Here is a 21,610-nt window from a genome sequence, read left to right on the forward strand (position 1 = left end):
TATTTTATATGTCTGAAATATATTTGTATGTGTATATATATACACACACACACACATATATATATTTATGTGTACCCCTCTCCTCAACATTCTGTTGCCTGTTTTTGTTTTGAATGCCCACAGTACCTTGCAGGAGGAAGGAAAATACTCGGCATTTTCTTTCTAAAGGGCAATATTCTATCGGTCAAATAATACCACCTTTCTGTGTCTGTTCCCGGCTTTTCTGTTAATGAAGTAACTATTTCCTCATTAACATTTATGAAACAAAAACTGAGCATTATTGTCTCTGTGAACAGATATAGAAAGCACCAACTGGGTAAGCTGTTAAGATATTTTCAAATAATTTAGGGTGTGACAAAGGGCTAAACGAAGAAAGCCTGCGTATCTAGTGAATCTCTCGACTGTCTATAAAAGCTCTTTTCTCCTGCAGCAGTGGAGCTGTGACAAACCTTCCCTGCACAATTAACTGTTCATTACCCCGATGAATTGGAAGTGCTCCCAGCCTGGTGAGAGGAGTGATAAAATGTACTGTTGCTAGCAGTCTCCCTGTATTTAAGGCTGAAAAACTGGCCCAACAGAGAGGATGAGAACACACCATTTTGCAAGCAGAGCTGTGTGAAACTAGTGATTTCGACAGCCAGCTACATGCCTGTGAAATGCTTAGCCCCGTGTCTCGCTGCTCTCCCTTTAGCTGGAGCCTCAAACTGAGCCGAGATCCTTCCCCCAGCTCCGTACGTTGCAATCACTGTGTACAGGGGTGCTGTCCCAACCCTCTGGACCTCTTCTGCCACAACATAACGCCATCGTTGTGAAAGACATGTCACTCTTGCTTACGCTTCCCAGCCATGAAGACCCCAAGCAATGAGTGGGTGTTGTCCGTGCTGCAGTGCTGTCTCACCTGGCCCAGCAAGCTGTAATCCAGATCGGTTCTCAGCTCCACTCCTCCACTGTTGCTCAGAGGGGGCAGCCACTGCTGGATCATCACCTGCCGTGCCTCTTTACTTGGGAGGTCCACCAAAATCCTCTTCTCCAACCGCCGCAGCATGGCAGAATCTAACTCCCTGCAAGCAAAGGAGGAGAGGAATCATCTCAGTGCGTCTTGTTGCAGGGACATGAGGCTGACAGCAAGCTCCTTGCTGCAGGGACTGACATCTTTCAACCCCACCTGCAAATGTGTAAAGCTAATTTTGGAAAAAAAAAAATAAACAAAGAACAGTAATTATCCAGTGTATTCCTGTTCAGTGTGTTAGTGATATGCTTGCTTGTGACAATAAGGCTTAACAATAACAATCAGAAGTTGTAGTTATCTTCCCTGGCTCTGGTACTCATCTGCAGCATGTCTCATCAGCAATAACCTCTCCCTTTCTCCCTTTGCTATTAAGGAGATACTACAAGTTGTCTGTCTGGGGCACTGTCAGGACTAATTAATTGCTACTTTGTAAGGGATGCTTAGGTATAAAATACAGACTGGAGGTCTTGGATGTGAAGGCCATATTTATGGCAGAACAAGATGTTGATCAGAGACGGCTCCTGCAATACAAATTACAAATAATACAGCCACAAAGGAAAATATCCTTATAAAAACGATCACGTGAAAGATGGACAAGCTGGATAAATGTGTCAGTGAGCCTAAAACCCATGATGCTGTCAACATCAACACTGATATAGGTGTTTTGCCTAAAAAAAAAATAAAAGGAAAAGGTAAAATACAAAACATCGGGACTACTCTTCATTTTTACTTGCTTGTGATGCACAAAAGAAACTTCAGAGAAAAACAAATGTTTCTCTTTGTTCCTTTCTCAATGCATTTCATCACCATCTAGAAACAGACCTTCTTGCCAGTGCCATCAATTCTGTCACGTGTCAGGAGTCCTGGTACACCCAGCACGCCAGCTCCTCTCAGACACGCATCCCAACAGTTCATTTTAGTCTATTTCTTCCCCCAAGTGCTTTTTGGTTGTTTGCATCTAACGGTAACACAACCAAACAACTGAATACAAATTCCTGCTCCAGTACACCCCTTGTCACTTGTGCGATGGGAAGGGTCTACAGGTACCCCAGTCATCCGCACAATTTTCAAGAAGAAATAGCTGCTCCAAAAGATTTACTTGTAAGTCTCCGCTGCCTTCCAGGAGCTGCTCAGGGCTATTATCCTTCCAAGCGCTGTGCCAATCTTTCTCTACAGGCTCCGTTCAGTCACAGATTTGTTATTTCAGTTTAAAATATAATTCAGTCCTCATACCTGGTGAGAAACTCCCACCCAGGAGAAACTCACTTTAGCGTTTCCTGGGCGGACAGAAAAACAGGAGCCCTCAGGCGCCATTTCCACCCTTGTTGGCTGAGCAGAAGCAGCCAGCTGTCGGAGGGTTGTGCCTGCAATCTGGGACCGTAGACTCACTTAAATAAACCTGCCTCTGCCTTTCCTGATTCCCTGGGTGAAATTTTTTTTCTCAGCAAAGTCAACACTCAAGCAATGTTTCTTGTATGAAACTCCTCTTCAATTTACAGAGAGCCCAATGCCAGGTCAAGATGGATCTGTAGCATATCAACAGAACTTATTTCTGCCACCTTTGGTGACTTGTCCTTATTTTTTAATAGCAAGTTTTTCTACTGGCATAGCACACGATAAAGAAAACAAAAAACGGGCTCCCAAATCCCCATCTAGGTGCCTGCCTGGGTTTTCCACAGACCTCAGCATGCCTGGCTCTCAGCTCAGTGGGAGCAGAAGAAAGGATCCCCAGCAGGGATCTCTCAGCTTGGGAGATCTTGTTCCACGGGCACTGACCCAAGGGCAGTGAAAGCACAGATTAAAAAACTAGATCAATAGGAACTTTGAGGACAACAGGAATTCACTCAGATCCATATCAATACTTCTCATCAAGGCCTCAGAAGTAAATGTCAGAGTTTGCTAATCAATGGCTGCTGGTATGTTGATGTTATTTTTGATTTTTTTAGGCTGTTTAAGATGCCATCCAACATTCAGTGCAATGCCTTTCACACAGGGTACCACTCAGAATGGACAAAGGACCATGCTAGTCCTTGCTGTCCTTCCAAATGTATTTTTCAGCTCAACTTCTCCTCAAAATTGCTTTGTTTGACTGGAAATAATTACTCTCTGGCTGACCAACCCCTCAGCTGTTATTTACCCGTATTACCATCCTTTGCGTAAACAGGGCAAAAGTTATTAGGGGTGCCTGCACAGGTACTCTAAACCAGCCTTACAGACAAAGGACAACCACAGCCAGAGTCTCTGTGAATACCCTACAAATCCTCTAAATGATGATGTTTTCCATCACTCTTCCTGCTTCAGAGCACTCGTGAGGTGTCCCCCAACATCACGGTTTTATGAGCTCCCCAGTCATGTTCTGTAAATAAGTCCCCTAACACGCAGAAGTTGTTCTGTTTATCCACAAATGTCACAGTGACCCTGCTTGTTGGCTAAAGAGGAAAACAAGGCATAATATTTTTGTTATCTTAAGCGTTTATGTTGTTTGCTGAATTGTTTTGTTAGTGATCAAATGCAAGGTTAAGTGACATTAACCAGAACAGAACAGTAAGCACTGAGCCAACCAAAATATTCTCTGAATCAATAGCCAATAAATCTATTAAGAAATGCTCGTGAGATGAGACACTAGACTGTGCAGGTCATATTAAAGACTATGACTTTTCAGAGCTCCCCCAGGGTGACACCACAAGGCATCATGCCATATTATCACTCCCAAATCTCATTACGATAAACAAGACCTATTTTCATTTCCAGAAGGAGGAAGGGTAACAAATGTGTTTTAGGCAGAAACTAAGAAACCTCAACAACTCCAGAAACAGCAACAAGGGCTGACTGGTCCATAATTTATCTCTACCTAGTGCAATCATCACCGCAGTGCTCTGGAAGAAAAGGCACCAGGAATGAGCGAGCTTCTCATCCTTCCCACCTCCTGTCCTCCCATGCAGACAGCCTGGGTCGAGACCCCACAAGCTGAGGGCTTGTTCTCACTCCCTGTCTTCTCCTGCTCCTCTCAGGCCTTCCCCACACTGTGCTTCGCTCTCCTTCCTTGCTCTCCTTGCTGCGACTGAAAGAAAGGGCTCACTACTGGGTAATCCCAGATCTGATCTGGCTTCACAGCCCCCCTCTCCTTGAATCTATCTTGGACATGCACTCACAGCTCTGACAGGACTCGGCTTGGACAGAAGGGAAGAGTCTGTCAGCCTGCACCACATCTTCACCCACCCTGAGGGTGGAGATGGAGGAGAAAGCAGCATTGCAATGGAAGTTGAATTAAATGCATTCATACATTAGGAAACATTCACCTCGTGGTTAAGGATCACTTTATTTTTTCACTAACAAGGCCTTTATTTTATTTAATTATGCTGAATAATTTCAACAAGTAATTTGTCAATAGAAAGTGCCTTGCTGATGAGTAGCAGGAAGCCAGGCTGGGCAGCAAGCACTGGCTGAAGAGGAAGATCAATAGGTGCAGTGCAGCTTAGGACAGCATAAAGAGCTTTGTTTAGGCTTCTTTTCATTCATCTAAAAGCAGCTTGGTACTAATTTTTTTTCCATGATCAATAAATATCCAAGTTAAACAAATCTCTTGAAATCCAGCTTAACACCAAATGTTTGCAAGAATGCTGGGCTCTGCTGTGAAGCCGCAACCTCGGACTGTAGTACCAGGTATTTAGAAAATTTGTTATGAAATATCCCTATGCAGCTGAAGTCTAGGGTCTTACAGTAGGACTGCATGTTGGTTAGTACACATAATCTGTACACATATAGTTGAGATCTTAAAAGCAGTTCAAACCCCACTGAAGTCTCTGGAAGCCAACAATCCCAAATTCCACGAGCCTGTGAGCTTCAGTGACGATGTAAGAGGCTCATGGCTTTCATCCTCCTAAAACACCTTTCTAAGCGTACACTCAGCCACACCTTAAAGCGTGTTCTCTGTGGTAGGCACATTTCTGCCAGACAAAGTAGTCATTGGACTCATAGGTTGAGTCTGCTTGAGAGAGGGCAAAATCCAACCTGCCCATAAGCAATGTTGAGAAAGTCTAAAAGGAAATGTTAGGCTCTCAGGTATAAAACTTTCAAACGCAAGAGCTGGCTTCTCACAGTGTCCCAGTTGCCGCCTTGTACCGACAGAGATTGCCAGCTTTCTGTGGGAGCAATTTCCCCAAAATAGAAATCTTGACATTTTGGATCTACCTTAAAAAAAAGTTGGGTCATTTTTGATGTTTCAAAGACAATTTCACAGAAATCAGCACTTCAGAATTGCAAAGTGATCCAAAATCAAATGTATAAAACACTCAAAACTGTGTTCTGTAATTTTTGCATGACTATCCAGAAAGAATTTATCAGTTCCAGAAGGCAAAGACATGGTAGCAAGACACATGGAGGAATCTCCGCAGAAGCAGAGAGAGGTCAGCCTCACGCTTTTATTAACACATCTCCAAGATTCCTAGAGCCAGCACCAGCCACACAGTGACCTTCAGGCCAGCTGCCCTCTCTGACATCTTCCTCAGTGGGTTTCAAATACCCATTTTTTTCCTTTCAAACCACTGTGCAAGAGTAGAAAGACATGGATGCTCTAAAGACATCTGATCCTTTTTAATACTGCCATGCTGCAGCATTACATGTGAAGCTTAGCTACTCACAGGATAATTTAAGAGACCATGGAAAGGTGCAATACACTGCTTAGAGTTTCTCTTTCTAAAAGGGTAATGATGCTACAGTAACATAAACACTTATACTGTATTGCTAACAAACCATTAAAGGGTTATTAAGGCATTAATTATCTTTCATACTTAACTGTTCACATAGTAGCTATTTATTTTTCAGTGTTTTCTTACAGAACTGGAATATAATTAAATCAAATTCTGCTCAGTTTCTTTCATGTAGATACTGTAACACAAAATGGGGTGGATTTTGTACTGATTTAAATTCATGAGCTTGTCCAAGGCATAAATCCCCCAAACCAACACACATATTATGGCTATAAAAGCCAGCGATGGCTTTGTACTCACACTCTTGGGCCAGGGTAGGAACCCACTTAACTTGTACATCTGATTTCTACACGTTTAGGTGCCCACACAGCTGTTCTCCTAGTTAACAGAGCCTGAAAGCCCTGGGCAGGCCATAGAGGGAATATGAGTATGTTGCCACTTTGCCACTCGAATTTAGGCAGGTAAGATGCCTGCATGGTGGCTCTCAGAAGCGTCCTTCCTTGACTGTATGGGAAACACGAGGTTCTGCATTAGGAAGTAAAATGTAGAGGGAAAGACAGGCTTGTAGGTGGACTGGATCTCTTCCCATGGATGGACAGAAACTCCAGAGATGTTTCTGTCTTACATCAGAGAAGAGCAACTCTGCAATTCTCAAGTGAGTTCTTAAGTATTTATTTTAATTCACCTAATTTTAATGAGCGATACTGAAAGGTAACACACAGCCTGTTTTTAAGCAGCAACTGTGCCTCTATGTCTAACTTAGAAGACCCCTTCCCTCAGGCTTTCTTACATTCAGAAGAGAGAAATACTTCGAGTTCCTCTCAGAGTAAAAAACAATCCAGGAATGCAGCCTGTGGTTTTGTGAGTGCAGAGCCCTCTCTTGCTCCCAGACAGTTTTGGATGCCCTGCTCTGTGGCTGTCACACTGCAGAGCTGGGTGAGTGTCACATCAATGAACAACGCACCTTTCTGTCAATTTTGAAGTAGCGCCACTTCAAATGCTGCTGAGCCACTGCAGCTATTGAGGGACATGGCTATTAAGAAAGACCTCAGTGCTACAATGATCAGGAAATTATGAAACATGAGTCATTCAGTCCGCCTCCAGCAGACACCTTGTACTTCTGTGCTTCATGGACATTTCAAGGAGATGAGGAAGCATGGAAAAAAACGCTTTCTGTGCCTAACTCATCTTTTTTTTGACATATCTGCCTCCAAGACTGTCCCTCACCAAACAGATAATTTCCACGGTTTATTTTGCTGAGGTTCCCACCTCTGCTTTCAACGCACAGATTTCTCAGCAGGAAAAGATGTTCTTCCACTGAAGGTTTCATGGATCGGTAGCTCACGGACAGGGGAAATCTCGGGGCAGGCAGAAATCCACAGACTAGTTCCAGACCCATGAAAACTAACTTCAGAAAACAAGCCCATCATCAATGTGCTTCAGTTCCCTGTAGAGGTGTTGGCTCCTGCTCTGGAAAACGATCAGTGAGCTACAAATCAGACTGTTGAAAACAGCTCTGCTTAACCAACAGCCATCGTTTTCCCCATGTACTGGTTCCAGTCTTAAACTGTTTATTCTTCTGTTCTAAGTTGTTAAGGAAATGGAAGAATTTTGTCCCTCAACTTTTAAAAGTCTCATTTGATACCAATAAAATCCAGCATTCCTATTTATGGCGTATCCTCTTAAGCCCTGGATGTTTTAAGCACCTTACAGTTCCAGGCTGAAACCCTTCTTAGCTTAAACATAGTAAATAACTTGCCTATAAAGTCAAATACTCCATTTTAAATATTAGCAGCTGGTAGCACCAGCATATGTTGACTTTATTATGGATTATTCTCATGTGGCACAAATAGCAAGAATTGTAGAGTTTAAAAGTAAAAGCTCCAAATTAATCTTTAAATGCTTTAACCAAATATCAAGGCTTTTTCTGCAAAAGTCTAAATAAAATCTTTATCTGTGCTTAGAAGCTCATGCAAATGTATTCAAAATGTACTCTCCGGATCTCTTACCATGGCAGATTGGAAGCTGCTAAAACAAATACAAGATCATCAGATCGGGCCAAACCATCCATCTGCACCAGTAATTCTGTTTTCATCCGCCGACTTCCTTCATGTTCACCACTACCAAGATTCAGAGAAATATTATTTGCTCAGTGCATTAAAGTAATCATCTTTATTTATACAGTGTCATTCACAGCAACTGAGCCCTTGTCACAGTTCTGCCCCAGTTCAAAGCATGATTAAGCTCCATTAGCTAACATTTAAGCACTAAAATCAAGCTTTCTAATGATTACTTAAATGGACTCTTTTCAATGCATTAAAGTGAGGAGAATTCACTATTACTGAATCCAAAGAAAATATTTAGCTTTATTTTTTTCTTCATATTAATCTCCACGCAACGTTAATGTTTACTGGAAAACAGCTAAAGCTTTGATTGATTGGTCTATATAAGAGAATTTTTATAATGTGACAGTTGCCATTAAATTAACTAACACATCTATCTATTCAGGGCACCTACTGGCATTTTTGTGTGAGTGAATGTTAAGTGTCCACAAGAAGATACACCTACTACTGAATTCAACATTTTGCAAAATGTTCTATCAAAAGCAAACAGAGAGATATGCTGGATTGAAACGTATTAAAAAATGGGGTGGAGACCACCCAGGAAGGATCCTTCCTCAAAAAGAGAAGGGAAACTTAAGCAAAGTGCTAAGAATTCTGACCCTGATCTGGGTAAACAATTTTGCAAGAAACCAGTTTGAACTCGTGGTCCCAGATGTGGAGTTCCTGGAAACTCCTGGATCAAAACCAGAGAAAACATCAGGGCCTTAGACAGTAAGAGCTACAATTCAGGTTTAATGGCATATTTCTGCAAAGGCATCCCCACACTGGTGCTATGTCAATATTTAATAAGGATATATAAAAAAATATGTTAAAAACTACATAATCATAGATTAAAATCCTTACTAAAGTATATAATCCAGTGATGTTAATAAGAGCTTTTAAAAATATATATGAAGGCAAAATTTGGCCCATAATTTACAACTATTAACCCACACCTATTACAGGTTTTATCTTTACAATATGGCATGTTCTATTTATACACCTTTGTGAGCACATAATTTACAATACATAAAATCCACTATAATGGGCTTCTAATGGTTATAATAATATTTTTATATTTCTCCTGCTTCTTCCTCATCCCTAACCTCTTCAGTCTGTTTTTAACTATAAACTGTCTACATTAGATGACAATAACAACAGACTCCCATTCCTGCATCTTGAAGTCCTGACAATGCCATCAAAATATGTCCCATTAATGAAAATACCATGCCACCATGTACACTCTCTCTTACCCTAAACTTGTCCAAAGTACCACAAAATCAACTGTTTCTTACTTGCCTCTAACAAATAATCTGTTGTTCCCCCCTCATTGCCTTTATTTCCACCTCAAACCCCTCATTTTAAAGTACAGCAACCACTGGTTATACACTCTTGCACCTCTCTCCTTCTCACAGTCCTGCTGGACCCATAGTCCCTCGCTAATCTTCACACAACTTGTGTTTCATGCTTGTTTCTCTACCAATCTCAACTACTGCGAATGAAATAACTGCTACATCTCGCTCTTTAAATCCCCACAGCGTATGTGATGCTTCCAAGAAGCAGTACTTTCAGAGCTGACAGGCATTCTGACAATAACACACTGCGAGGCTCCTAAAGTTGACAACAGAACAAAGCAAAAAATTACTTAATAAAAGGTCACTAAAATTATCATTATCACTCAAAGTAATTATAATGTCAATAAAATCTATAAGACAAGTCTTTCAGGGGCCCCATCAGGCTGCTGTTGAAGTTTACAGAGTAGCTTCAGGCTTTTAGTGTAGCTAAGATTTGTTTCTGACAGGTAGACCATATGATTGGTCAGCACCTGAACACACACATTACTGAAAAGATGCAGTAAAAGGGTGACAAATATTCTCCTAAAGCCATAGGAAGTGCTCTCATCAGTTACCCAGCCGCAGTGCCTCTTTGACTCATAACTGACTCCAGCTCATCCAAGAAAATTGTGGAAGGAGCATGGTACCGGGCAAGCTCAAACAACACCTGTTTAGAGAGAAGAGTAAATGTGAAAGAAAAGATAAATAAACCCAAAAAAGCATTAAGGGCCACTGGCACAGAAGATAAACAACAACACCCACATTCCAAACTTGTAGGACAAAAAGGGAATATCGGCTGGGAAAAAGCTCTGGGGAGGCTGAGGGTCCCTGAATCCTCTCAAATTCTGAAAGGTTTGTAAAGGAGATATAAAGAACACAGGCTTGTAATCCTGTCTTTAAATGTAAATCTTTCTGGCTAAATCCTATCAGAGTACCCTGAGAGTAATGGGATAGAAGAAAATGATCCATCAGAGGATTCTGGGAACTCCTAAATTGTTATCAGAGATTAAACATCCGTCTTATGTTGTTCCTCCATTTGTAGTTTTTTTAAATAAGGATTTGAAAAAAAAATTAAAAGTCAGCTGAACCATAATGAAAGGAAATGAACTGATTCTCTTAATAAGAATCAAGCAGTTCTTTTGTTTTTCCTGGTGAAAACAAATATGAACTGCTTGAACAATCAAGATTAAAAAATGGAATATTAAGCTGACACACACACACACACACAAAAAGTCTGTGTCTGCCCTTTGGAGAAAGAAGTTCCACCTATTTTTTCTGTAAACATGGGGAGGTTTATATTAGCAGTAAGAACATATTGTTGGTTCTCCTTCAGTGATGTGTTCTTTGTTCTTTGAGTTTTTAAATAAATATCACTAACAATACATATAAATCCAGCACTTCTAAATCTGAACACTTAAAAACCCAAATTTATATACATATATATATATATATATATATAAAATTTTCTACACTTTGGATATAAAGCACAGGGTTTAAATTATTTGCCAGAGTCACAAGTAGTCTATGAGCAGTCTACAATTTTGCTACAAATCTGAAATATAAAAATCACACCAATACGGCTGAGAACTGAGGAAAACAGGGATGAGTGAACATTTCTCCAAATGACCACAAAATCCACATATACTTCACACAACTTCAGAAAACTCCTGTACCAGCCTCATGTCATTTTAGTACACAAATTCACACAATACTTTTCTTAGAGTTGTCCCAATCCACAGTCTTATTTCATTTCTGGATTCTGCCAAAAACTCGACTAAGGGTGAAATGCCACAAATTCAATGTAATTCCAAGTGCTGCAGCATGTTCACAAAAACCCTTTTGGATAGTGCTGTCAAAAACCAGACTGTCCCATCCCTACTCCTGCCAGAAGGGAAACTTCTAGGAAGCTACTGAGACAGATGTCAAGAGGATCAATAGAGGAGGTGAATGTCAGAATGAAAACGTGCCATTTTAAAGGTCGAAGGACACACAAAGAATAATTATGTTGCAGACATTGTCTAAATTTCAAGAGAGATTAACAATTCTTGTAATGCCATTTGCTGAGCGTAATCTGTTATGATTATTTATTTTCAGGAGTGCTGTACCTATTTGAAGTGTAGCCTAAGACATAAGCGTAAAGGAAAGATAAGAGCTTGTGGATTTCTTACACTGAAATGGTGGACATTACAGACAGATTAGGATGAACATCTTAGAGCAAGGATCCTACACTTGAATCCCAGATTTTTTTTGTACCACAGCTGAGCCATGCACGGTAGTTGCTAGTCTAGATGCAAAAATACATTTACCCATTTACATTAAATGACCTTCCTTAAATGAACATTACATCTGTGTTTGACTGCAAGATCTTTGTGACAAGGGAATTCTTTGCCAATTCTGTGCTCTCAAGAGTAGGAATAGTAAGGAATTTGGGAATCTAAGTGACATTTTGCAGGGAGCTTAGCAGCCAAGCCTTGCAGAAATGATGTGAAATGCTTTGAAGGGGTCACTAAGCAAACACCGCTTTAGTCAGGGACTCTGCTTGCCCATCTCTACTCACCGAGTCAAAAACCTTCACTGACTTTAGGACATCTACTTCAATCTTACATTACAGAATTTAAATTCCACAGCAAGAATCCATTATGAGACTTCTGCAGAAGTGATGTTATTCCCATTTTAAGAACTAGATACTAACAGTTATGTGTTTTGTCCAAAACAGGAAAAATTATAAGTATCTCACTGGAAAGTGAGAGGAATACTAATTTTCCAGTTCTGTATTAAACTCCAGTTCTTTAAGTGGGAACCTGATGTTTGTTAAAGTATAATGAGATAATAATTCTTACCCGAACAAGTTTTTCTGAATCACCCCTCCATTTGCTGACAATGGTGGATGCTGATATGTTGAAAAAAGTTGTATTGCATTCTGTGGCAACAGCCTTAGCAAGCAATGTTTTCCCAGTGCCTACAAACAACAGCGTTGAAGAAACTCACTCTCTAAAGAAATACAATGCAAAAGTTTGAATAATTCCCCTCATCCTACTACAAGTCAGATAAAAACACCAAAAGAGAAAGTCATAAAATCACAGAATGGTTTGGGTTGGAAGGGACCTTCAAAGCCCATCCAGCCCAACCCCCCTGCCAGGAGCAGGGACATCTCCAACCAGATCAGGTTGCTCAGAGCCCCGGCCAACCTGGCCTGGAATGTTTCCAGGGATGGGGCACCCACCACCTCTCTGGGCAACCTGGGCCAGTGTTCCACCGCCCTCAGTGTAAAAAATTTCTTGCTTATATCTATTCTAAATCCACCCTTTTTTAGTTTAAGACCATTACCCGTTGTTCTGTCTCTACAGGCCCTCTTAAAAAGTTTCTCCCCATCTTTCTTCTAAGCCCCCTTTAGGTACTGAAATTTTTCCTACTATCCAATCTAAATCTACCTTCCTCTATTTTGAAACCATCACTCCTCGTCCTGTCACAACAGGCCCTGCTGAACAGCCTCTCCCCACCTTTCCTGCAGCCCCCTTTGGGCACTGGAAGGCCACTATAAGGTCTCCCCGGAGCCTCCTCTTCTCCAGGCTGAACAGCCCCAGCTCTCTCAGCCTGGCCTCACAGCAGAGCTGCTCCAGCCCTCTCATCATTTTGTGGCCCTTCCAGTATTTTCTGGAGAAACTCAGGTAATACAGCACTGCAAATGCACTCCCCAAATTCTGAAGTACCATGTGCTGAAATCGTCAGATGCCTGCTGTGGCAAGTGCATGTAAACATTCACAGGAACAAATGGAGTTCACTGCAGTGATAGCTTTTGCAACCTGACTTGGGTGGTACTTGTGCCCTCTGTCCCCTCCCAGTCACACTCATGGTGGTAATGCTTGAGTCAAAGTGGAGCAAAGCTTGCACCCCATTTCCAAAACAACACCCTAATGCAGAAGAAAGAAAGGACGTTTTCCTTCAGAAAGTGAGTCCATGCCAGATTTATTCACATTTTGTAAGATCAAGTCAAGCCAAACTTGATTAATACAGCACAAGCTGAGTGAAAAGAGAGATATGAGTTCTCTGAATGGTTACTGTAAGCACTGGTTTTTGGAAGATTCAAGTGTAGAAATAGTCAAGGGTTGTGAGAAAGGCAAGTGGACAGGTTTGAGTGTGACACACAGACAGACATAACCATCCACTATTGTATCCTTTTATTTCACTTTACAGAACAAGTTCTTTATCAACAGATTTGATCTAATTAGCATCAATTATTTATCCATGGTACAAACCCGAAGCAGTGATAAACAAATGTATATGGTATAAAGCTCTCCATACCTGGTGGTCCATAAAGCAATAATCCTTTCCAAGGAGACAGAATACCTGTAAAGAGCTGGGGGTACTGTGGAAACAGAAAAGCAATTTAGGGATTAAAAATGTATCATCTATGACAAAATGTGAAGGGTTCTAAGCCCTAACCCCACTACTCCTAATGCATTCAGGAAATCTGAGAAATTTGAAAAGTGGGGTAAAAACTGTCCAAAACAACATATATAGATGATCTGAGTACTGAGAAAAATACTGTATTTACAACTTGAAATCTGTTTTAAGTGAATTCTTCAAATGCAATTGGCCATTTTCCCGTAGGAGAATGCGTGTGCCACTGTCAGATGAAACAGAAACAGGAATAGTTCTAACATGAACTGCTTACAAAAGCACAGAAATAGTGAGAACTCTAAACCACCACTGTAATGACAAGGAAAATGCTAACGAGCCCAACACTGGTTTTCTCAAAATTGTTTAACACCTTACCCTTATGGGATAAACAACTGCTTCCTTCACTAGCCTTTTAGCTGCATCCAGTCCAATAATATCATCCCACTTCACATTTGGATTATGGAGATATATGTCCTGCAACATACATTGTGTCCTGTTACTAAAACTTCTGCACTAGGACAATGACCTCTGGCAAAGTAAAAGAATCGACTCAGTTATAAAATAAGAGTGCTCTTAGGTGATACAAACTGTATTATATGCTGCAAGAAGAGATGTGAGAAGCTCTATAACAGGAGGAAAATTTTCCCCTAAATATCTATCAAAAGATGGTCGGTAATTAGTCTATGCCCTGAAGCACTCACTAAATTAATTTCATTTAATTTATCAAACTTTCCAAATCTTCTATGAATCTTATCATTTGCCTTAGTAATATTTTGTGGCTTTGCATTACAGCGACTAATTGTTCTGCAGAAAATATCATATCCTCAGTAAAAATACTTGGGTTAAATTCTGCTTTCCAGTAAAAACAGGCAGTCCCCAGAGATTGAAGAAAAAAATATGTGTTTATATCCGAGGGGAAAATTTGATTTAATACAATTAGAAAAATTATTTATATAGAGTAGATTACGCTTTCCCTTTCTATTAACAGCAAATTAAGATGAATCAGATTTATGATACTAAGTAGAGACTTCCATAACTGTCTCCAAATTAAATTAGATTGTGTTGTGAAATAGATACCACATGCTATTTATTTTCATTGATTTACACTGTGTTGATTACCATAGCAACTAGGAACATACCAGCACAATTTAAAAAACACACCATAACGAAGGCTAAAGCAACCCTATTGCTTTTTGCTAAAGTAGCAGCAAGAACAACACTATCTTAAAGGTTTATCATAAATTAAAAACCAGACGGGAATTTAAATGAATGAGAATTTTCTTACTTTAAGGCTGGAAACTCTTAGACTTCAGTTCTACTAAAGTGGAAATCCAAAACTTGCAGATCGAGAATTTGGGCCATATACAGCTGTAAAAATCAGTCAGCAAAAGTCTTCCAGGCTTTTTAAACCAGATGATTTTAACTGTGTGAGGGCAACAGTTGATACCATTTCTGACGCTTGTATCCAGAAAGGGTCACAATATTCTAAAATATTGTGATATGAAGCCTTTTGGACAAGTGCGTCCTGGAGTTTGGGAGCTGATCCACGCAAAGCATGGACCTGCTTTGTAGCCACCGATCTCCAGTAGCCCAGGGGCCGTTTGCTAGCCTGCACCTTGACCCACAAATGAAATGAAACGGTGCTAACAACAGTGAGATTCCCTCCAGGTGCCAAAGTGCCCATCCTGGAAGAATCCCCAGTTTGCCCTGGGATACAGTGTATTACTGATGCTGCCTATGCAGCTCCTGTGCAGGGATGAGGGCAGGGCACTGCTTGCGGAGCCTACAGTAATAGCAATTAGTAGATACACTCAAAATTAGGATACCGCTGTGATGCTGGCACACCATCCACACTCAATACAGCCCAATGCCTTGAATGAAAACTGCACCCACAGAGCTGAATCAAGGTTTTTCCCACCATTCGATCATAGTTAGGTAATACATTAGATAATAGTTGATACTAGCTAATATATTTAAATCCCTCTTTTCAGTGAAGTATTCCACATTTTCTGTAGCAGCAAGAACAAAGGGAAAAGCTATGACAGTCTCATGGGTACAGCATTATTAGATTACACGTTCCCCATTATAAAAGAATGGTCTTGATTACTTCCTCCCATTGTGTATCAGAAAGAAACATCGTTACACATAAAAATAATGACTTGTTGGGAGTTCCATGATAAGAAAAATAGCTTGCACGTTCAAGAATAAGCACTATCAATGACAGTAAAAAGAAACAGCATTCTCAGATGGCAAAGATAACAAAGATCTCTAAACAACAAAAAGGAGATTTGATCTTACTTTGCTTACAACAGTTGCAAGTTCTCTCATCTCACCAGTTGTGCCAATGAAAGCACTAAGGGGTTTCAATAATCGTTCCTAAAAAAGACAAACATAAGTTCTTGTCAGACTTAAATTATTTTTAAACAGATGAACTATGAAATAGTTTCAAAAATCTGATACATCATAATAATATCAACTTTTAAAATTGCAAAAATATGGATCATGATGAAGATTTTGAAGTAAATCATATTTGCAATAACTCATCTTTTCATCTGACAGAATCTAATCCTGAATTAACATTAAAATGAACAGCTCTCTTTTTGCACATGTAGTCCTAAACACACCCTACATAGATTAAGAGGAGTGAAAAATATAACTATGGGTATCACATTGTCACATTCTCTGTTTTGAAAGTCTCTTCAAGTGTAGCAGTTGCCAAGCAGACTGGCATCACTTAAGTTGGATGCACAGTCTGAGAATCTATGGCTTGTGTCAAGGACTGATTGCCGAAAGTTTCTCTTGACCATTTAAACTCTGTTCTTGTCTCACCTGAGGCAAACACTAACTAACATACTAAGTTCAAAGAAAGCAGAATTTCACCGTCAGAAGTTTTGTGGGATTCTGCATTTTTTTTTTTTTGTGGATCATAAGTTATCATGTGTATTTGTTGCCTACTTTCAGGTTCAAAGAGTAAACAACTGTCCACAAATTAGACCAGTATCAAGTATGACTGTCCATTCAAGACGGAAATACACCACTTGGAAGTCTAAGCCATTTTTAGTGCTTAGGAAAAAAAGACAACATGGTTGTGGTATTTTATTTTGTTCCTGGTTATATAAAACTGATGTTTGTATTGTATTGTTTGTATTTATTGTATCAGAAACACTTACTGATGGATCTGGATCACAACTAAGGCTGTTCAAGGCTACTCCGTTTGATGGTACTTTGACAGCATCCTGAATTGTCCCACGGAAGTCAATTAGTTGGCCCTAAAGGAGAAAACAATGTTGACAGGCTTCACCATGACAGTAGCTCTACTGTTGGAACTGCATTGGGATAAATTTTGCTTACCATTACAGTAATGAGTTTCTGTACTGGCAAAATCTGACCACAGAATCTGTGGTAGCAATGGGAAAAGAATGCACATCTCCTCAGTCAGTGCAACAATTTAACTGCAGAGCCTTTTATCATCTCATTCAGGACTTCGAAATTTATCTTCATTTTTAGCTATAACCATCAGGTTTTAAAAGCAGAAATATTTTTCCTTCTTGACAATGTGTGAAATACTATTTAATGCAAGCAGAGCCTCCTACACGAAGAATTACTGCCCAAATAATAAAATTGACCCTTTAGCTAATTATACAGGAACATTTCATATAAAAATAGACACAAAAAGCTTGCATTTGGTATTTGTGCAAAACTTTCATGTGCCTTTTCTACATACACATTTCGATGATAAATCACATACTAGGTTTCCACTCGTCCTTCTTGGGTGAGTGCTGTCTCCTCCAGTTTTGTTGATTGCTGAGATGCTTAAGCCAAAGTCAGATTGCTCCAGAGTAACTACACTGTCATTGTACTAAAGAAAAATCAATTTTAAAACAGATGACTTGCCAAGTAGATGAGTTGCAGATATCATTCTATTATAGGTATCATCCCACCTCTTCACACCCAGATAAGCCGTACCATTACATGGAAGTTGCAATAGTAATCCTGTATTTGTCAGACAAAAACCATTCTGCATTTAGATTTCACCTGACTAGTGACAACAGCGGTGAAAGCCATGGCTCTAGAACTCAGCATTCAAGCTACTGCATGCACAGAGCTTCCATTTTAAGTTGCAGAAATCTGCATTTTACATAGCTATGAAAAGAAGCACTTATGAACAGTGGAAATGACAGGCAAGTATAAGGCACAGCACGTCAACTCAGAAATGAGGAGCCATTTTAGGATTATAAGTTATTTTGACATTCACTTCACAGCAGTTATTGCTGTAAAACCCTAAATATTTTTCTTAAAGGGTGAGAACTGGTCAGAGACGAGCTCCTCCCTTTGCAAGAATATAGACAAGGATTAAAAAAAAAAATAAAAAGAGGCTCTCCTTCACCCAGTTCCTCAAAAGGTGTAAGAGATACAGTGCTTGCCCACCAACCTGCTGTTGCTGTTCCCTCCTCTGTAAGGGATGGTAATAAAGTAGTTTTCACCGCAATCCTACCAAAATAAGACTCACAAACCTGAAAATTACAGAGTCAAATTACTCCCTGAGTCTCCAACACCTGATGCACTGTGACAATGTTTACAACTAACACCAGATGTTCTACTTCGTTTGTTGTCTGGCTTTCTGTCATTAAAGGATGAATTTACTGGTGTTAATGGGAAAAGTCTGGTTGCTTTCAGTACAGGCTGGATTATATGACTCCTTTTCCTCTAGTTCTTGCCTATGACTTGCACCCCAACTCACATCCAGAAAGCATATTCTCATGAAGTCTGGCATCTATAGTCCTTAAATCCTTAGTCCTTGCTGCCTATAGCCTCTCAAAATAAAAATCACATTAATTTCAACTGTAATCCTGCCAAGATAAAACACATTTAAACCTGGTTGGGGCTCTCCTTGACGGATGATTTAAATTCTGTTGTACTCCCAGGTGAAGTTTTTGATGATGGTCGTTGCACGGTGTGATGTTTGAGCCTTGGGAGACTCTGAGAAGAGCTTGCTGTCCTAGAATTTAAAAAAAAAAAAAAATCTTGAAAGGCTTTCACAACTCATTTTTTTTCCTTCAAGATATCAAAAGATTAAAAGGCAGGTTTTGAAATGAAGCAGTTTTGGGCTAACTTTGCTCCCACTGAAGTTAAGGCATCAGTTTCAATCACAGCAAATTTCAGTGCTTACTGCTTTCAAACATGTCATCCTGCCTTATCCACACTGTAGAAACTTTATCACCTCCATTTGGGAAATAAGTCTTTATTGTCCTCTAAAAGATACAGAAAAATACACCACGCAATCAGCAGCGTGACTCTAGGCTTTAGTATTCCTATGGTATCACAACATTATTTTAACCATGCTGCATACTGCTTTTATATGAAGATTTTCTGCCCAGAAAAAACACCACACATTTCTCTTACCTTCTTGGTCTTCCTCCAGTTCTCAGCTGTTGTTTATTTTCTGCTGTGGCAAAATTAATATGAAAATGGAACATAATTAAGGATATAAAAAAGGGCAACTTTATTTTTTTTCCCTTCAAACATGTTTTGAGCACACATTAATGGCTTTGGGAAAAAACAATGGATAAACAGGAACAGTATGATTACGAGCAATGCAAGCTTGCAAAAATGTTTTGAAAACAAACTGATATTGGAGAGAGTAGTTTGGCTCCAGGCTTGTTAAATTTTAGGCTCATTCAATCTTTGGTTTCTTTGCTTACATTTTAAAATCAGTATCATTCTCACATTAAAACCCGCACTACCAGAAATTAGATTAAGCACAATAAACTAATTTAATATATCATACAGAATGCTTATTTAATGCTAATAATTTTTTCATTGTTGAATTGGGAAATAAGAATTTACCTCACTTTTCTTAATAGTAATTTTATCATGTTCACCATACCAAGACAGCATAAGTGTCACATTGCAATGGTGGTTATCAAACTATGTTATTTTTTTCACTTACATAATTTGAAACAGTTTCTGTCAAAAGCTTTTTTTTTTTTTTCCCCACAGATGTCAAACTCACAAAGCCCAGATGTGAATTCATAAAGCTAAGGGTTTGTATCATACTGGCATGCACCTCATTGTTCCGAAACAGATCTCCAATCAGTGTTCTCTGTGCAAGATTCTCTTGCACCCACATTCTCACACACTTACACAAAATAATCCTTCCCAAACATCTGTTTCACTGGAAGAGCTTGGGAACACTGTGTACTTAGAGGCAGCAGAGCCCATGTGTCAAAAATGCAATCCTGCGCGTACATCTACAACACTACGAACTGCAATTCTGCATGGAAATGAGTTGGTTCTTTAGGACTTGCTGTGAGTATTACAAAGAAAGGAGCACCACACTAATTATTCTGTTTGGCTTGTGTATACCACAATCTGACCATGGAGACAATACAAGGCAGGTCACAAACTCCATGCAGGATAGGCAGCTGCTTGCACTTCAGAGAAAAAGGATGATGCATCCCTGCCAGCATGGTTGCAATTCTGAGCTTGGGTAATGGCAGAGTACCCCATGTCTGAGTAGCTTTACTGACCAAAAAATGGGTACTGAGAGCTTGTAAGTGCTTTTTGGGAATTGTTTTTTTCACTCGGATCATGGATCAAGCCTTAGCTACCACTCAATTTGACTGAGTATGATGTGACAAATGCTTTTTGTGACAAATACATTTTCCTTCTTGATTCATAACAAATTCCTTCGGTTTTGTCCTGGAAGACTGCTCCTCTTTATATTCATGCCATAATTTTTTTTTCCTGCAGATAACGCTTGCTTCCAGCTAGTACTGATCTTCTACATCACCATGAATGTAGTCATGATAAGTAGCTTTAGTACCTTTGAAAATAATTTCACCTATATAGGTAATTTTATTATATTTATATAATGTTTCATTTACCTGTGATTTCAGAGTTGCTGGCAGTCATATGAAGCAACAACAACCGCACAGAGATGTTCCCTAGCCAATCATGCCCTTCTCTGATGATTATATTTTTCTTAGAAGACAAATAGGTTGAGATGTTGGTGTTTTCTGTACCCTCCAAGCTCTTCAAAACTGATTCTTACACAGTTGTTCTTATGGCTTCTGTAAGTTACATTTGGTGCTCAAGAACAAAACAATTCAGGCTCTGAGGGTTGTAACAGAATGCTCATATTCTGATTTGCCTTGTTCTATATAATTCATTTATACCTCAGACTTTAAGTCCTTGGGAGCAAATAAACCTATTAGTTGTGTGGCACACTACCTTTAGTATATGAAAATGTGCAAAATAAATTGTTAATGAGACTAGTGGTTATAAACTTCTAAGCACTAGCTTGGACGAGCTAAGGTCTAATACGTCATTAAAGTGGTTTATTTTAATTTAAAAATTAAACAAAAATAGAATAGACTTACTATTCTCTCCCCATGAGGAGAAAGTGAATATATCTGTGCCATAATACTTTGTGCTTATACGGTATTTTCCAATATCAAAGCAGTTTTTAAAAGACAGAAAAATATCACCTTTTTGTTCCTCTACATAAAAAGAGAAGGAAAAGCAGAAGGGCTCAAAGCCTCATCTCTCAATTCTTGTGTCCTACATGCTAGAACTATCGCTCTCTTAACTGCAAGAGAGTTCAAGCATCAAACGCTGACATACATGAGGAGTGCAGTGAATGTAGCAGCCAAATACACATTTTAGGCTTTGAGAAACAAAAGCTTTCTGTTTGGAAAACAGCCACATACCAGTATCCAGGACCTTTTTGGTAATTTTAGGATACTTTTGAAATTTTACGAAGTAATAGCTTTCATACTCCATCAAAATTGTCTCAAGATCAATGTTGTCACAAACTTCAAAGCCACGTAAACTTAGTTTCGTCTCTTGTTCCAAAGCATTTGCAGCATCGACATACCTGTTAATTGAAAAAGAACAAAGATCAAAAAAACGAGTCATTATCTTATTCTGACTTTTGAGAGAAAAAGCAAACAATAGCATTAGTAAGTATATGCTATTTTCAAGCTGTCCAGAATCCTATTTACTATAAAAGCATAAACTTTATTTAAAATTTTTTTGCTGGTTGCTCTAAAG

The 21,610-nt window shown here is 39.4% G+C and overlaps 1 protein-coding gene across 5 annotated transcripts in view; it reads right to left on the minus strand.

Moving 5' to 3' along the window:
* Positions 1–21,610, minus strand: part of KATNAL2 (katanin catalytic subunit A1 like 2) — a 30,914-nt gene that overhangs the window by 1,815 nt on the left and 7,489 nt on the right. For 3 of the 5 annotated variants that reach the window (XM_086770024.1, XM_086770028.1, XM_086770027.1), the window contains exons 3-14: positions 21,268–21,434; positions 18,959–19,001; positions 18,431–18,554; positions 17,304–17,414; positions 16,726–16,824; positions 15,854–15,931; positions 13,931–14,029; positions 13,457–13,520; positions 11,995–12,113; positions 9,730–9,821; positions 7,728–7,838; positions 899–1,061 (exon numbers count right to left, since the gene is read on the minus strand). In XM_086770024.1, coding sequence (XP_086626150.1) covers positions 899–1,061; positions 7,728–7,838; positions 9,730–9,821; positions 11,995–12,113; positions 13,457–13,520; positions 13,931–14,029; positions 15,854–15,931; positions 16,726–16,824; positions 17,304–17,414; positions 18,431–18,554; positions 18,959–19,001; positions 21,268–21,434 — 1,270 coding nt within the window. The remainder of the gene's footprint in view (positions 1–898; positions 1,062–7,727; positions 7,839–9,729; positions 9,822–11,994; positions 12,114–13,456; positions 13,521–13,930; positions 14,030–15,853; positions 15,932–16,725; positions 16,825–17,303; positions 17,415–18,430; positions 18,555–18,958; positions 19,002–21,267; positions 21,435–21,610) is intronic. The other 2 variants (XM_086770025.1, XM_086770026.1) reach the window with 2 other exon arrangements.

The sequence above is a fragment of the Chlamydotis macqueenii genome, chromosome Z, assembly GCF_036417535.1.
Source record: "Chlamydotis macqueenii isolate bChlMac1 chromosome Z, bChlMac1.mat, whole genome shotgun sequence".
Taxonomy (NCBI): domain Eukaryota; kingdom Metazoa; phylum Chordata; class Aves; order Otidiformes; family Otididae; genus Chlamydotis; species Chlamydotis macqueenii.